The sequence below is a fragment of the Tetrao urogallus genome, assembly GCF_951394365.1.
Source record: "Tetrao urogallus genome assembly, chromosome: 4".
NCBI lineage: Eukaryota > Metazoa > Chordata > Aves > Galliformes > Phasianidae > Tetrao > Tetrao urogallus.
Window position 1 is genome coordinate 53,705,060 of NC_136817.1, and position 16,395 is coordinate 53,721,454.

Below are 16,395 nucleotides of genomic sequence, written 5' to 3' on the forward strand. Positions count from 1 at the left end.
CCTGGCTGCACCTCTCCTAGACCCCATTTAAGGGCTGACTGCCACTGGGGAAGGATCTCTTTGTGGAGATCCCTTCCTTTGAAGTTTTCTACTGCAAGCCTAGGATGTGGGTGAGCATTTCATTTTTGATTGTCTCTTTTCATCACGATAATCTTTCTAACTGTAACCCTGTAAAATACTGTCCTAATCATGCCACTCTTCTCACTGTACATTTGTTAGTCGTGCAGGAGAGTGATGAGCCTTCCAGCCTGCTGTAGGTGAAAAGTATCAGGTCATGCAGTGTATGGGGAATGAGTGTGTCTGTGCTCCCATCACAAGCAGGTCTTGTCTTCCTGTTCCCTAACAGCATCACTGCTTCTTCACATACCCTAATGAGTGCTATGTCTTCATTATTACTTTGTTCCTGGCTTATAAGGTATATATTGTTTTGTATTAACCCTTCAGGACTGAACTCCAAGTGCAAAAATATTCTTGCTCTTTCCTGCATTCAAGCATTATATCATTTTCTGATGTGATTTTGGTGCACAGGAGGAGAGATCTACTTGTCATGGGACAGGATTGGGTATCTAGGACTGTCAGTAGGGCTGCTTAACCATGTGGGTTAATGTGAACCCACATGTTAATCATGTGTTTCAATGTGAAACAGCGTGCTTTTTGTGCATGAGCAAAATTCCTGAGAGTACTGTCAAGTTTGTGTCAGTGTCTGTTCATGCTTATGACAGGGGTATCTCAGAGTGGAAGCATCTGGTATTATGTCACAGGACAAACTGGACTCTCGTTTCTGTATCATGCTACTGTTAAGTCCCGAAAGCCAGTACATCCTCTTATAAGGCATCTAGAAGCTCTGGTAATGGGGTTTTGAGGTTTCTCCTTTGAAGCCTATCCAAAGAAATGCTGGGGAAAGACTGATTTTGTTCCCAACTGATACTCTCTACAGAATATTACAGTATCTTCACTCTTGAATTAAAAAATGTGCTAGTCTGAAAAATGCACAAGGATAGGGGAATGGTGGAGAGACTGAAGCACTGTGATTTTAATCTGATGGAATGAGTCCTTTAACATTGCAGTTTTTCTGTAATATTCTGGGAAGATCACACTCCTGTAGGATACTGTTAGTGTAGCTTCAGGCCCTGTGAAGTTCTGAGACCCAAATCCAAAGTTTCACATTTTTACTCCTAATAGAAGGAACAGAGTAGAACTTTTGACCTGCTGTTTTACTGAATAAGACATTTGTTGTTTCCTTAGAATGCATTGGAGAGAAGAAAAAATTCGAAGACTCATAGTAGATCCAGTAGCAGTGCTCTGACGGGAGTCCTGTCTGCAAAACAAGGTATTAATAAACACAGCGTGGTGTTGCATATCTCATTGAATTCACCCCTTCTTTTTTCTCAATTTCAGTAACACTTTCCTTACCAACCAAATAAAAATATTTATTTTGTATTTATTATAAGGTGCTAATTTTTCATAATTTTCTCATTTGACTTGATTAAAAAAAAATGTCTTTTGAGTATTACTTTCCCTTTTGTTATTCTTCTGCCATTTATTCACCCCCACCCCCCAACCAGTCAATTGGATCAAATGCATTTTTGTCTTATCTCTAAGCCTGTTTGCAACTTTAACCTTGACTTTTCTTTGACCTCACTTTTCTATTCAGTCTCTTTCCTCTGCTAACAATGGCAATCCCAATTCATAGTCCAATGAAAAATCTATTGATGGATAGAGGGGGGGCCCTAAATTAGGTTTTTTACTCCTATTTTGGGGAGGTTTTACATTCAGGTACTTTGCAAGAAGTTTTCTTTTCCCATGTTTCTTTGTGGGAAGCAAAAGGGTGAAACAAACAAACAAAAACAGCGAGCTAAATGCTAGAGAAAATTCTCAGTGCCAAACAGTATACCTTGTTGATATGTTCATACACACACAGGTAAGATAAGTATTTTTTGTCATGACAGTTAAAACTCATTTTTCCTTTTTTTGCTTTTTATGCTTCTGATCTTCTCCATGTTGACCTGTACAAATATAAACAGAGCCACATTCTAGTTATAGAAGTTGATGACACTGGTGAACTTTGTAATGTGGTTGAGAGGTAAACAGGCTCCGTACTGCAGAGGAAATTCTTGGATGGCTGTTTTCACATGAAATGGAAATAACCTAAAGTATGTAGCCACTGAGCATCCTCTTCTCCAGAATGAACAATCCCAGCTCCCTCGGCTGCTCCTCATAAGGCCTGTGCATCAGACCCAAAATGTTGCTGCCTATTCTTACTCTGGCAGTTGGTGTGGATTCTGAACAGTCAGTTCAGAAAGCCACCATCTTTATGCCAGCACTGTATTATGTTTCTGGTCTTTTGGGTTTGTTATTTAAAGGAAATTATATATATGTTCATTTAAGTAATGACAATAATCCTTTAATGCTGAGTAAATGTTTGTGTAATGTCTCTGTGCTCGAGAAGCCAAAACTCTTTCGTGTTTTTAATGTTACAGTCCAAGAGTTACTGTCTGAGGATCATGGATGTAGCCTACCAGCCACACCACAGTCCATTTCAGATCTCAAATCACTGGCCACTGCGTTGTTGGAAACAATCCATGAAAAAAACATGGTCATACAACACCAAAGGCAAACCAACAAGTAAGTAGCATTACTCTTAAGTAAAACAGAACTTACCAAGCTATGGAAAAGTCATAGTTTTGGGAGTAGTTTCAGGGAAATGGGAAGGAATTTTCACAGAAAATTTGTTGTCATTGCAAACAGGTGGGTGGGTACTGTGGATTTTAGAGCCAAAAATAAACTATGTGTTTGGGGAAAATAATACAGTTTAAAGAGACCTGACTGCCACTGCTAGGCAAGGACTGATTTACAGCCCAGTTTAAAGACAAACCATAGTAAATCATTTGACTTCTTGTAATGAATTGGCATTTCTTGCTAGTCATCTGTAGAGAGGGCTAAAGAAAAGCAGCCAGGAGGATGGACACCCTTGAAATGGAGAAGATATGATAGATCAACTGTTAAACATTGGTGGAAATAGCAAATGTTACACCTAGGAGACAGTATGAAAAGTTTTAGTGTGGCATTTGTTACAGGCAAGTAGCCTATGTGTCGTGGATGATAGCTGTTGCTCCTGTAGTTACTTGCCGGAAGTTTTAGGAGATAAACACAGTTATATTGCTACCATATGATTTCTTAAAATCTGAACTGAAGTTTCAAGGAGAATTTGTTTACCTTTAGCTGTTCTACTCATCGGTAGAATTTATTGTATCTTGTATAACATCTATCATGGCAGAATATAATCATTTTTGACACATCTTCTGACATTCTGATGTTATTGTCCTTAAGTAGTGTATGAAAATCAGAGCTAGGAAGTGTGCCTCAATTCTATGCTCAGGTTTTGTGTTTTTTTTCTTTAGGACTTTTTCTGTTTTTTGTGGGGTTTTTTTGTGTTTTTTTTTTTGTTTTTTTTTGTTTTTTTTTTTTTAAGGGGGCTTTTTGCAACACTGAGTCACTACTGGTAATCAGAGATTATTCAGACTTCTCAAAAGCACATCAGGACCAGATGTCAGAAACAGGCAGCTATCTCTTGTGAAAGGAAGGAGTAGCTCTGAAATGAACTGTATTCCGCTAGAATAGATGATTCATTTTGAAAATTTGTAACTATGATACTAGGCAGACTTCACTGCATAGTTCTTAGGGATGTGGCAGCAGAAGTGGAGGAGCAGTTTATAGCCACTCTCGAATACTCTTGAGAAAGCAAATGCCTAATCAGCTGAAGGGAGACTAAAGCAGTGAGAATGTAGCCCAGCTCCAACTGATGGCTGCTCAGTCAATTCATGCTTTTAAGGCTGTTGTGAAATGCAAGGTGAGCTCCTGCACTGAACAGCATAAATGAGGAGTCTGCTTGCTCCCTCCTTGCTGCTAGTGGAACATCAGAAAAAACAGTAAGAGAATAACTTCTGTTATTCCAGTCTTTGCCTTTTACTTTCTGATGCTGCATCATTTCCTGGTGCTGTAATTTGCATACTCCTGACTATAGCCATAGCAAGCTTCCTTTTTAATTTTACATCTCTTGCAGTCCTCTATGACTGGATGTACTGGTGGGATGATTGCTTCACTTTCTGATAATATTATCTTTATTTTTGACTACTGTGCATAGTTCTTTTGAGACAAGTCTTCACCAAGAGATACAATTATTTTATCTGTGTGCCCAGCTGGTATAGCCTTTGGAGTAGAGATTGGACGTGTGCACGAAAACACATTTGGAGTTGGATTTTGTGACCAACAGAAGATAAAATCTTAGAGAGTGGTGATAGTCCATCTCTTTCCCAAGGAAGGAGCATGCTTAAAACTTTAGTGTGCTTTGGATGCCTTGAGAAAAAACAGAATGGAAAGCCAGAAAATACTGAGCAAGTTGAGTGAAAGGCCCAGGAACATCTTGTACAGTATGCTTGTTCTTTTTTTTTTTCTTTTTCTTTCTTTTTTTTTTTTTTTTCCCCACCTTAGGCTTTTAGTTTCATTAAGGAAGCTTTTAAGTAACTGGGAGGAATGGGAATAACTTCACGTAGAAGCACCCGAGTCACAAAAGGGTTAAAGTGAAAGAGGGCAATGCAAGTAGGACATCAGGAAAAAAACATCCTTTGTTTCAGGTGCATTTGCTTGTTGCTGAGGACACTTAATTACTATTTTAAAAGTTAGGAGTGAAGTCTGATGTCTTCTGAAATTTAGTAGAAAACTGCTCAATTAGTTGGTGCAGGTTAGATGTGAGATTTAGGTTGCTGCACAAGTGAATAGGCAAGTTCACAACCTTGGCACTAGCAGCAGATCCGTTCTTTTGTAGGAGGTTGAGAAGGAAGTGGAACTAGAGAGAAATGTAATGACAAAAGTGTTTTCATAAATGAGAATGTTGAAGTATTTCCTTCAATGCTTTAACTGTGTTTGTCAAGCTTTTATTGTACAGTGTTCTGAGAACACAGTTAACCGTGCAGATTATTGTGTGAAGAAGATGAAATTGGTTAAAGAACATGAGATTTTGGAGTGGTTGTTTTATTCAGAAAAAAAGTTATACATTTGGTTTATGATAGGTATTCCATCTGTTAGTGATTCTGTTACCAGTAAAAGGGATTCTTCAAGACTGTTATTTCCCTCCCACAAGTTAGCCTACTCCAAAGTCATAACCTGTTTTCTTGCTTGACTATTGAAACAAGGCTATTTAACTTCACAATAACAGTACACTAAATTAGTGTTTTGATTAATGAAAATAATAACAAGACAGTAGGGTTTTTTTCTAGGTGGATTGTAACTTGAATGTACTGTTGAAGTTAACTTTCTGCTGTTAGACAGTTTAAAACCAATATCTGTTTTCACTTGCTCTTGAAACAGACGCACTTTGATTATTACTGTTTTTCTAAATATCTGGTATGGTAAAAGGAAATGTGGGACTGAGTGCCTACAAATGAGAGGGCTAAGTCCAGCCTGTAATTTCTTTAGCTTCTTTTTTACAAGAAAAAGGCCTACAAGAAAGGTGGGGATGGAGTCTTTATCAGGGAGTGTTAGTAATAGGACAAAGGGTGACGAATTCAAACTAGAGGGCACATTAAGATTAGATGTAATGAAGAAATTCTTCACTGTGAGAGTGACGAAACGCTGGCACAGGCCACCCAGAGAAGCTGTGGATGCCCCATTCCTGGAGGCATTCAAGGTGATGTTGGATAAGGCCCTGGGTAGCCTGATTTAGTGAATGGCAATCCTTCCCATGGCAGGGGGATCGAAACTAGATGCTCTTTAGGGTCCTTTCCAACCCAAACTGTATTGTGATTCCATGATTAAAGAGATATATAAGTTATTTAGAGAGAAGGTGGGTTGGTTTCCCTGTGTGATCGGTGCTATTGCTGCTAAGTTTAAGTAACATCCTTTTTCCTTACAAGCACATCAGCTTAATTTGAAAAAAGACATTTTAAATGAATTCTGTATGCAGTAATGTATTGCAAGACTAAATAGTTAAGTAAATGTGAAAATAAACACTCCTAACCCTTCTGAGAAGTGGATAAAAATCTTTTTGGCTTCCAGCAATAAACAGTTTATTATGTTTTTTTGTTTGTTTGTTTGTTTGTTTGTTTTAGTGCAATTTATTCATGAAATTGCCAGCATTCATGCAAGCCAGATGAGCTTCATAGCTGTTCTCTTGCTTAGACTGTTACACTTATTCTATTATTTCTAAAGACCTAAAAAGCTTGCCTCAACCTGTGAGTAGATATTTCCACATGATGTGTAAAACTTCATAAGCTACTGTGACAGACCCTACTTATGGGTGTTTGGAAGATTGTGTCCATACGAGGGTATACACCTTCTATAAGTAAGTCTAAGTTAAAGATAAGTTTGAGTGGATTGCAGGTACTGTAAATCAGAAACTCCCTCGAGATTATGCCCGTGTGTTTGGGGAAGAGTTGGAATTGCCAGATGGGATCTTCTGTGTTCAGGTGGGAGCCTTGCTGTTGTCACCAGAGCAACGTATTTCTCTAAAGCCTTATCCTGGAGGGAGGTTTGGACAAACCCCCTTGTTGCATTAAGCACATAACCAGAGAACAGTGGAAATAGCTATTGGCATCTTTGTCAATGACACAATCCTTCTATTTTCTTTAAAGGGTCTGGTCTGTTGTTGCTAGAGAGGGGAAAATAGATGTGGGAATGCTAGCAACTCGCACATCCTGTTCAAAAATATCTGCTGTTCCAGGCCAGCACAACTTAGACTTTCCACAGCATCTACTGAGGTGGGAAATTATTTGGAGGGACACAGGGGAAAGGAGAAACTGAGGGCAAACCATGTTGTTTTCAGGATTTTCAGTGTATTCATTAGCACACACAGCTTTATGTAGGATTAATTACTCTCATACTTCTCTTCCAGTGATGTGGTTTGAAGCAAACTAGAATCATGTTCTATATATGTGCTCTGTACCTGACTGAATGGACTGTGGTTAAGGACTGTCCTCTCTTTCTGCTGAGCAGTATTCAGAGCTGCAGAATGATCCTTTTACATGAGAAACTGCAACAAAGATTAAAAAAAAAATTTAAAAAAAAAATGCTCAGGATCTCTTCTGAGGCTTCAGTAGGAATTACCAGGAATTACCAGGATAGAGTTGCACAAAAATCTTTAGAATTACCGTAGTACAGCAGATAAATGAATTATAAAGTTTAAGAGAAGAAAGAGAATTGCTGCTCTCTAAATAACAAGAGTAGGAGTAGCTGAACTTAATGTAGAAGGTCAAGTTAGTTTTGGTCTGTCATACAGCTAGTTGATGTCTTTTTCTCCCTTTTCTGTCCTGGGCCTACTGGGGAGACACTTACTGAAATAACCAGTTGTTTTTTTTCCTGGCAAAAGTGCAGAATCGCGATACATTTGTAGTGACAACCATTAGCCGCATTGGCTTTGTTTTGTTGGCTCCCTCACAAAGCTAACGTACTGGAAAGAGTATTTCACAATTTGTCTGTCTTCCCTATCCTTAAGCCAGGGGGGTTCCATATCCTTCAGCTGACCTTCAGTGGGCCCTCAGGCCAGCACAATGCACAGGACTATGAAACAAAGTTAATAGGACTGAGTCCCTTGTACCAGAAGGAAGCGTTCTGAAAGTGAAATCTCGTCTTGAGCAGTTATTGGAAAAGCCAGTAATAGATCTATCATAGCCTTGGTGGCCTGTGTGGTTGCTGACTTTCACTGGAGAAATAACTGCTGCCACATGTCTTTTCTCCTCTGCCTGTAAACGTGATGGGCTGTTTGCTTTCTAATTGTTCTATATCCCTATACCGCCCCATGCTTGCTTTGATGTTCATTCTAAGCTTTCTCTTTTACAGTCTCCCTCTCAAACTGTTATTTTTGTAGTCTTTAAAATACTTAGAAGCTTTTATTATATCATTGCAGAGCCCTCACATTGGAGATTTCAAAAATACATAGTCCTTGTTAATCGATTTCTCTAGTCCATTTAATATTTGCTGGTTTTGCTTTCCTTCATGACCCAGATTCTGTCATTCTGTCAGTAATGACATTCCCAGTATGCTCAAATGTTTGCAGCATAAAGCCCTAGGTGGAGAGCATGTAGTGCAGTATTACACAGCTCTGGTGAGCTTGGGAGGATATTGTTGCCTTGCTGTGTTGCAGTATACTGCTTCTCAGCATTCAGTTCAAATTTAACTGACTTATCCTGTTGCTGTAATTTGATGAGTAAAGCTTGCTGTCCATTATCTCTGCTGTCATGTTTAGAATTACTGTCTCGTCTAGCTTTTTCACTCTGCTGAGTATTGTTTGGGATTTATTTAGAGACTTTTGACTCTAGGAGACTTGCTGTGCCTGTGAGAGAAACATTTTCAAAAATTCATTAGAAAAAAAAGAGCTTTGCAAGATACGAATCTCATTTGATCTTGGGAGGGAATTAAGTCTAAACGTTAAATCCAGCAGGAGAGCTAACTGCAAATAGTATTTATTTAGGAATCAGATGTAAAAGAAGAGATGACCCAAGAAACACAGTGAAAATTGAGCGGCTGAGTGGTAAAAGCACTAAAGAGCTTGAAGCTTTTTAGTAAATAAGGCAACAGTTCGGCACCTAAAAAGGCTGTTCTTTGCTGTATTAAGCAATCTCACTGACAGACAAACCCTTGTAAGTAAGAGTAGGCAAAGCTGTGCTTGGGATTGCTGAATCAATCCAGATGTTGTCTTGAGTTTTGCACATTTGGATTGCATAGCTGTTATCTTCTGATTTTAGCTGCTGAGAAAGTGAAAGTAGCCAGGAAGAAATAGTTGCAAGCGAGAAAATAGAAATGCTGGGAGTTGCTATTCTTAGTCATTAGCGTTATGCAAAGATTGAATGTCCAGTTCATCCAAGATTATTTTTTTAATCTTTCTTGTTCTTTTTTGTTTGATTTAATTTTTAATCATGATATAAATTAGACAACTATATTTTGCTCTCTCTGAACTCTGAGGGAGGCTGTCCAATGCCATTAGTAAAAATCAGTAAAATTGTTAACGGGTTTACTGCACTAATTAAGTAACAAGTACAAAATTCAATTGCAGTCACACAAACAATTAGGCTCTGGTTACCTTAATATAACAGGGAATTTCATTTCAACTGAATGTCCCTGACTTCTTGTTTTCTTTTTTTTCTTTTTTCAAAGAATTCTAGGTAATCGAGTGGCGGAACTAGAAAAGAAATTAAGAACCTTGGAAATTGCTGGCTTGTGGAGTCTTCCAGGTCAGTAAAAATTCAGGAGATCAGCTTGTGTTATTTAATTTTCAAGGGCATATTTGCATTTAAGAAAAGCTTGGTTATAGTATTTTAATGACAGCTATTTTGTGAATGTGCTGTTCAGCACACTTGCAAAATTTGAGGCCTTTAATAAATGTTAAGTTGAAGCCAAAACTCTCAAGGCTCTTTAAGCCTTCTTTCAAATATGGATACTACAAATAAATTAAATACTGGAAATAACAAAATTTTCTCCATAGCATGCAGGTTAAAAAAAAAATTGGAACTATTTTATTGAAACCATTGTATAAGATGATACACATAGGATATTAACCATGACGTTTTTCAACAGATTTATATATTGACTTTGTACGTCTTATTACTTCCACAAATTTTATTGCTGTGTTTTGTAATATTTTTCTGTAGAGTGTTAATCTCAGAGAAACTGGAAATGTAAATGATCTGAAATTTTGTAGTCTGTCTCTCCAGAACAGGATTATTCCCTGTAGCATCTTATGTATTGTACTTGGTTTTGAATTACACAAGTAATGGGAGATTAATCTGCTTCCTAATAGACCTTTCTCTTAGGAAAATGAACAATATTTAATTTACATTTACTTCTTGCTTCTCTTCTCCCCATTACACTTAATTGTATCTTTCTTAACCACTGTAAATTATATTGTTCCATTGTTGGTGTTTGCACCATTAGGCATTGTTTACAGCTTCCTATCTTGGGGTGGGAACTAGCATGGGTTAGACTTAAACTTATTTATGTACCTAAACATTCCATAAACTTATGTACCGAAACATTCCATCTAGAAGGAAACATTTGACAAAGCAGAAGAGATGTGGTGAAAAACTAGTGTGGTTCAGCTTTCTGGCCTAATATAGTAGGCATTCTGAATCACTTTTCTGGAACTGGCTCTCTCTCTTGTTGGTGCTTTCCAGAACTGGAGGTCCCAAATTTCTTCCCCTGGCTTACTCCTCAGGTAGTTACCTAAGATGCATGGAGCGCTGAATGCCTTTGTCCAAGGGGGGCAGATGTAATGTTTGTCAAGACCCTGCTAATGTAGTTCTGTACACTAGTAAAAATAATGTATCACAAACCTACCAAATTAATGTACTGTAGGGATTTTGTCAGAAACAGAACCATGAAATTAGTACACTAACAAAAGCAGTGTTTCTAATCTTTATAAAATGTATTAAACAACAAAAAAAAAAAAACAACCCAAAAACAACAACAAAAAGGAATAGTGGGAACAAATGGCTCCATCGTTTATCTGTGGAGGTAAGACATCAATTTAATATTTATACATTAACAACTGTTTCTTTCCTTCCTTTCTTTTGCTGCCTGAAGGCCTGAGCTACAATGTCTCAGTGGGATTTGGGAGTAGGTTCTGCTTGACATGTATATTTTTAGTAACTTATTTTAGCAGTACATTAAATATTATCTCTGCATGTAAATAAATAGAAATGTTATCTAAACATTTTTCTATCTGTCAGATTAAGATGTTTAGTCAAGTGAATTAAGATGACCACAACAGAAATAGAGGCTGCTCTACAAAGCAATTTGTTTGAAATGAGGGAAATAGTAAGAATAGATCATCTTGGAATTTTACACTGGACTGTGTGTTCTGTTGAGCACCAAGTTTGGTTTGTTGATTTGCTGCCTCACTTTTAAATTAAGAGTGTGGCTTTGTTTCCAGGTGCACTGTAGTTCCGAGGTGGTCACAGAGAGCCTTGTAAACACTTTTCTTTTCAGAGTGTGGAAAGCTACTGCTCCATGAAAAGGCAGTATGAAACACATAGTGTAGGAAGTCTCATAGTAGGCTCTGCAGCTGAACACTAGGTTGGGCAAAGGACTGAACATGGAGGATGTCTCATGGAAGTTATCTAGGCAGTCTCAAATTCAAAGAGGAAAAAGCTTTAATTGGCTGTGAGTTGAACTTCTTGTCTGAAACTGGAAAAATATGCAGATAAAAGCTGATGTTTAGTCTACCACTGAAAGGAACACACATTACGAATTGCAGAGTTTTAATTTGAAGTTAATGTTCCTACTTAGGCATCACTGTCCGTGTAACATTTATAACATCCAGTGATACCATGGTATTAATATCTTCCAAATTGTGTTAATAAACTATATTAGTAAGAAAGAGCTTGACTGCCTCTAATTATTTTTGTTAGGTGACGTATTTGTCGTCCTGTTTTTATGAAATGCCTGAATGAACAACAGCAAAGCTAAGTCAAGAGGAAATGTGTATTTCATTTTTGAAATGGTGAAATGGTTTGTGTAGGTTCAGTTTCTGTAAAAGTTCTGCCTATCACAAACTTCTCAGCTCCCCTGTCTGGAAAAATGGGCTGTAATTAAATGAATCTATTGTGAGATTCACTGCTAAATAGAAAGTAATCTTGGGCATAGATATATCTCTGATTTTCATTTTATGAGACCACTTGTTTTGAGAAATAAGTAGAGAAAGTGATGTTTGCAGAAGCGTTTAATTCTTTGCCTTGTCTTACATCCATCACGGCTGGTTCAAATATGCATGCATAATATGTTTGGTATGTTCAGCATTAATGCAGAGGAAACACAGCTTATTACTCTTACAAAAAGATGTCACTAGGTACCCAGATCAGTAATTCTCTATGTTTATAAATGTATCAGTTCGCAAAAATTCCAGATATACACTAAAGAGAAGACTAAGAAAAGATTCAGCTGTGACTCAGCCTTTTTCTGTCTGGGATGACAGGAAAGTTTCTGTGCTGCCTCTTCCTCTGCAGTAATCAGCGTGAAGCAGTGACGAGGTCAAATTAATGGGCTCAGCAGCTGCTGTGGTGTAGGGCAGTTTACATGGAGCAGAGGTTATGAGTGGATCCTAAAGCCTGAGAATCTTGTAGAGATGCGTGCTGCTCCTGAAGAAGAAAGCAAATTAATTTATTCCTTTTGATAACTTAATTGTCCCCTTATTTTGAGATCTCTATATTTTTCACCAGAGTCCTTTTAAAATCCTTTAAATAGGGGAGCTCTGCACAAAGCAGTATGGGTTATAAAATTGAGCTTACATGGCAGCTAATTGAAGGTCCTCGTGTGCAACCCAACTTCAGATAATGATTCGCAAAATATGCTACAGCAACAGCCATGTCCCTCCTTCATGAATGGATGAAAGTCACTGTTAATAAATAATATGCATTGGACTGTTCGGGCCACATTTGTTGCTGAGCTGTGTGGATACCGAGCTTGGCTCTATTTTCTGTAACTGGGTTGCTTTTCAGAGAAAAATGTGAAAGTGAATGTGTTTCCTGTGTAAATTTTGGCTGGAAGTCATTTATTTTCTGAAGCTTGTGTTGCAATCTTCTATCTCAGGCTTTGCTATTTAAATCTGACAGCTACTACCAAAAAAAACCTCTCTGCTTTCCACTTAACAGTTAACAATGCATCTCCCAAAATTCTTTATTCATAATCTGTTAGAGTTTGACCACCTCTGTTGGACATTTTCGGCTCATCTGGCTTTTGACTACGTACACAGAATTTCTTCAGTGTTACTTTGAAGTGCATTTTCCTAGGGTTTATTTCTGCGCTTTAAAGTTGCCATCAGATTTCTTTTGGCTTTTTTTTTCCTTTTAATTAATTTTGCCTTACGCTTAGATGCAAGGGCTCTACTTTGTTAGTTTTTTTTTTTATTACTTGCTATAGTGAAGGCAGAATTCTGATGCATACTTGATAGTGGGATCAAAGCTTGACAAGGTCATTGTTTTTAAACCATTAATTACATTCGTATCACTGCAGTATATACCCCAACATTATAAGGATATTAAAAAGTCATTAATACCTTCAGTATCAAGGTAGTAACAGGCAGTGCTTTCAAAAGCTGTTAGAGATGGAGCAGCCCAGTTTGACTCTGTGAGAACAGCTTGACTTTCACTCATTCTTGGGAGGTTCCAGAACTTTCTTAGTGAAGGATTTATTCAGGGTATCTCCTGACCTGGTGCTCTTTTGAAAGACTTTGTCTTGGATGGGTGATTAGATTTAGGATGTTGCCTTAAGGTGAAATGTACAAACAGATTTAGAGGAGAGAAGTGGTTGTTACATAAATGTCCATTGTTATGGAGATAAATAGAGCAGTAGCTTGCCACCTTCCCAGCCATCAGTTATCAGTTGACAGTTGTTCTGGAGGCCACTCAAGCACCATGCTTAGCTGATCTTGCAAATTTCCTGCCATCTCCCCTCTAGGTTTAAGGTAGTGTCAGTCATTACAGACACGAGTATCCTGAATAGTGGAGGACTTCCTAAAGGGTCTGCAGGTGTTGCTTTCTGTGTTGCTAAAATATGTAAAGACTAGGCATATACAGCAGAGTCCTTAGCTGAAGAGTTTCTTGCACAATTTTCTCTGCAAAAGAGCTGGAAAATTGCCCTCTTGCATTTGGCTTGAAACAAAAATGTTCAGAAATAATTGGGAAATTTTCAGATTAAAATCCCTCCTGTTCCCCAGCAATGTATGCTCCCTCTGTTCTGTCCTGTCTCTTAGTTAAGCTAATCTTTAATTTTTATTTATTTACCTATTTGTTTTAAGGAAATGTTGTAGGACAATATGTGTTAGCCTCTAGTGTAAAATTATATATGTGACATCAGGCAGTAATTGTATCTCCATGAAGTGGTAAGAAAGTGAAGAGTTAGTGCTGAACACTCCTGGTAATAGCATGCAAATGATCCATGTTTTGGTATCTAGCCTTACCCAAAATTAATTTTTCCAGTATTTTTGGTATGGTTTGATTTGTAATATTCTGAATTATATGGCTAATGCAATTAGCTGTACGCAGCACCCGCTCTTCTTTCAAAGGTTGTCCTCTACTCGGTATTAAAAGTTTTAAAAAAAATAAAAAGCCTTTTTCAGTGTTTAACTTGCATATTCCAGCTCCAGGATGGAGTACTTTTTTCAGTACTGTAGAAGGATCATTTGAGATGCTTCTTCTGTTCTGTGCTTTTTTTCATAACACTGCAGAAAAAAAAAGTTAAATGGTAGGATATGTTTGCGTATAATTAGTGAACAGTGAACGTAATTGGTGAATTAATGGTTTTAACACATTCCTTGTTTCAGGTGGAAAGGATACTATAACGTTCAGTGACGCATCCTTGCCTGTTATACAGCGGTCTAGGTCACCCTTGTTAGCATTTACTGATAAGCCACAGCAAGCTGAAGTACAAGGTGAGCACCTGGAGCATAAGGAACTCAATGAAAGCTGGGCACGCATTCCTTTCCAAGTAAAAATAAATTTTCATGCTGGGATAGCAGAAGGCGAAGTTTTGGTGCCGATGGAGGTTGAGTAAATCATCCACAAGGGAAAGGGATAGCTGGTCCCAGTACATACAGCAAAGGAACCTCTGGAAAATGACTGTTGAAGAGATTGCACAGTGCTAGACATCAGGTCATACACTTCAAAGAATTTTCACGCCAGATAACTTGATACTGTGAGAAGTTATTTGTGCCATCTATGTTAGCCTCCTGCTCTTTTTTCCTCTGTTAAAATGCACAGTAGGAAAGCAGTCTGTGGAACTGGCGTAGCACTCTGCTGCATTATAGCTGATATCTAGATGAAAGGCTTCCTGATTGCGCCTGTTAAATTGAAATATCCCCCTCGTTTTCCTGGAGAAATTGACTGCTTTTTTATAGTCTTGCATGTGTTTTGTTCAAAACCTTCCCCAATAGCAAGCTTTTACATCTCTCCAAATTCAAGCTTTATGTGACAGTAGCAAAAAGATAGTGCTTTTCCGATAACCTCAACTTTTTCCTGAGTTTTTCATAATAGATGGGAGATGGATTATTACACTTGCCTTTCAGCATTTGGGTAAGCTCTTTAACAGCATAATATTTTGGTATGCCCAGATCTTGCTCAGCAAACCATGAAGCATCATAAACAATTTATTCGTTAGTCCTGAAACTAAATAGAATGTGGCCTAATTTTGACTTTATTATCCATATTATCATCTGGTAAAACCTGACAGTCAGACTGATCGTTTTTATAATCTTGATCAGCTGATATTTTTGCTAAAAATAAAGTGAAACCATAGCAAATAGATCTCCAGCCGGTAATAACAGCTCGTAAGTATTCATTTTTTTGCCAGCTTAATCATTGATTTTTTTTTTAATTAAATCTGCAGTTACTGAAAGTATTTACTTGGTGGTGGTATGTTATTTCCTTTATGTATTTGTCCTAGGTAAAGTTAGTATTACAGCTTTGATTAAAGCTGCCTGTCAGTGCTCATCAAACCCTGTTTCTGTTGCTTTGTTACCCCGCCAAGCTTTACCTCTAGGCTGAAGCTTACCATGCTGTGTTTTCTACTGCAGCTTTTATATCAACCACATAACTTTTTCATGTTTAGTTTTGATGACTGTGTTGTTGTGTTTTAAGTAAACATTCAAGAATTTGTATACCTACAATTAATAGACAAGGAAATTGCAAGCTGGGGAAAAGGTTTCTACTTGTGAGAAGTAAGGTTTGAGTTCCCACCCCATTCTAAATCATTCTTGTCTGCTAAAAACAACAAAAAAAGAACAGCGATTCTGTTGAGTTTTCTTTGTGCTACCAGCATAGGTAACACTACACATGCTGTTCCTTCTAGATGATGTAAGCTTGAAGGGAACAAAACTTGGAGCAGGGCAGAATGGAAGGCTTTGAAGTGATGGGAAGGCTACAATAGATAGGAGTTGAAAAAGACAAATTCTCCATGAGGAGGAACCTCCATCTAGCTCAGAACACAGGAGAGAGGAATGCAAATTCTTACAGTGAAAGTAAGATGTGGTGATAAACGCTAAAAGGAGGATGAGAAACGTTCAGAGTATATGAAGGGAGTGGGGGAACAACAGGATATCAGGTAGGAGCAAAACTCTAGACAAAGGAAGAGAATATGAAAACAGCCGTGGAGAGAACATAGCCAAGGATTAGGACTATGACAATCATCAGAAGAACTAGCTTCCAGTTGGTCATCCTCTTTACCCCTCCTCATTTCATAATTATAATAGAATCACAGAAAAATCCTGTGTTTAAACTGCAGTGGATTAAGAAATTACTGCTCTGCCTGCACGTACAGCTTGTTTTTAATTTGCATGCAGCACAGTATACCTGATAGTGGGAATTCAAACTTAAAACCCACCTCTCTGACAGATTAAATAAACGAGGACAACAT

The 16,395-nt window shown here is 37.9% G+C and overlaps 1 protein-coding gene across 1 annotated transcript in view; it reads left to right on the top strand.

The window, feature by feature from the left end:
* CCDC149 (coiled-coil domain containing 149) overlaps positions 1 to 16,395 on the top strand; it is a gene marked incomplete at both ends in the record, with an annotated part of 48,417 nt that overhangs the window by 29,382 nt on the left and 2,640 nt on the right. Inside the window, 5 exons of the mRNA XM_079534879.1 lie at positions 1,246 to 1,330; positions 2,481 to 2,625; positions 9,148 to 9,224; positions 10,573 to 10,605; positions 14,309 to 14,416. Of these exons, the coding sequence (XP_079391005.1) occupies positions 1,246 to 1,330; positions 2,481 to 2,625; positions 9,148 to 9,224; positions 10,573 to 10,605; positions 14,309 to 14,416 (448 nt within the window). The remainder of the gene's footprint in view (positions 1 to 1,245; positions 1,331 to 2,480; positions 2,626 to 9,147; positions 9,225 to 10,572; positions 10,606 to 14,308; positions 14,417 to 16,395) is intronic.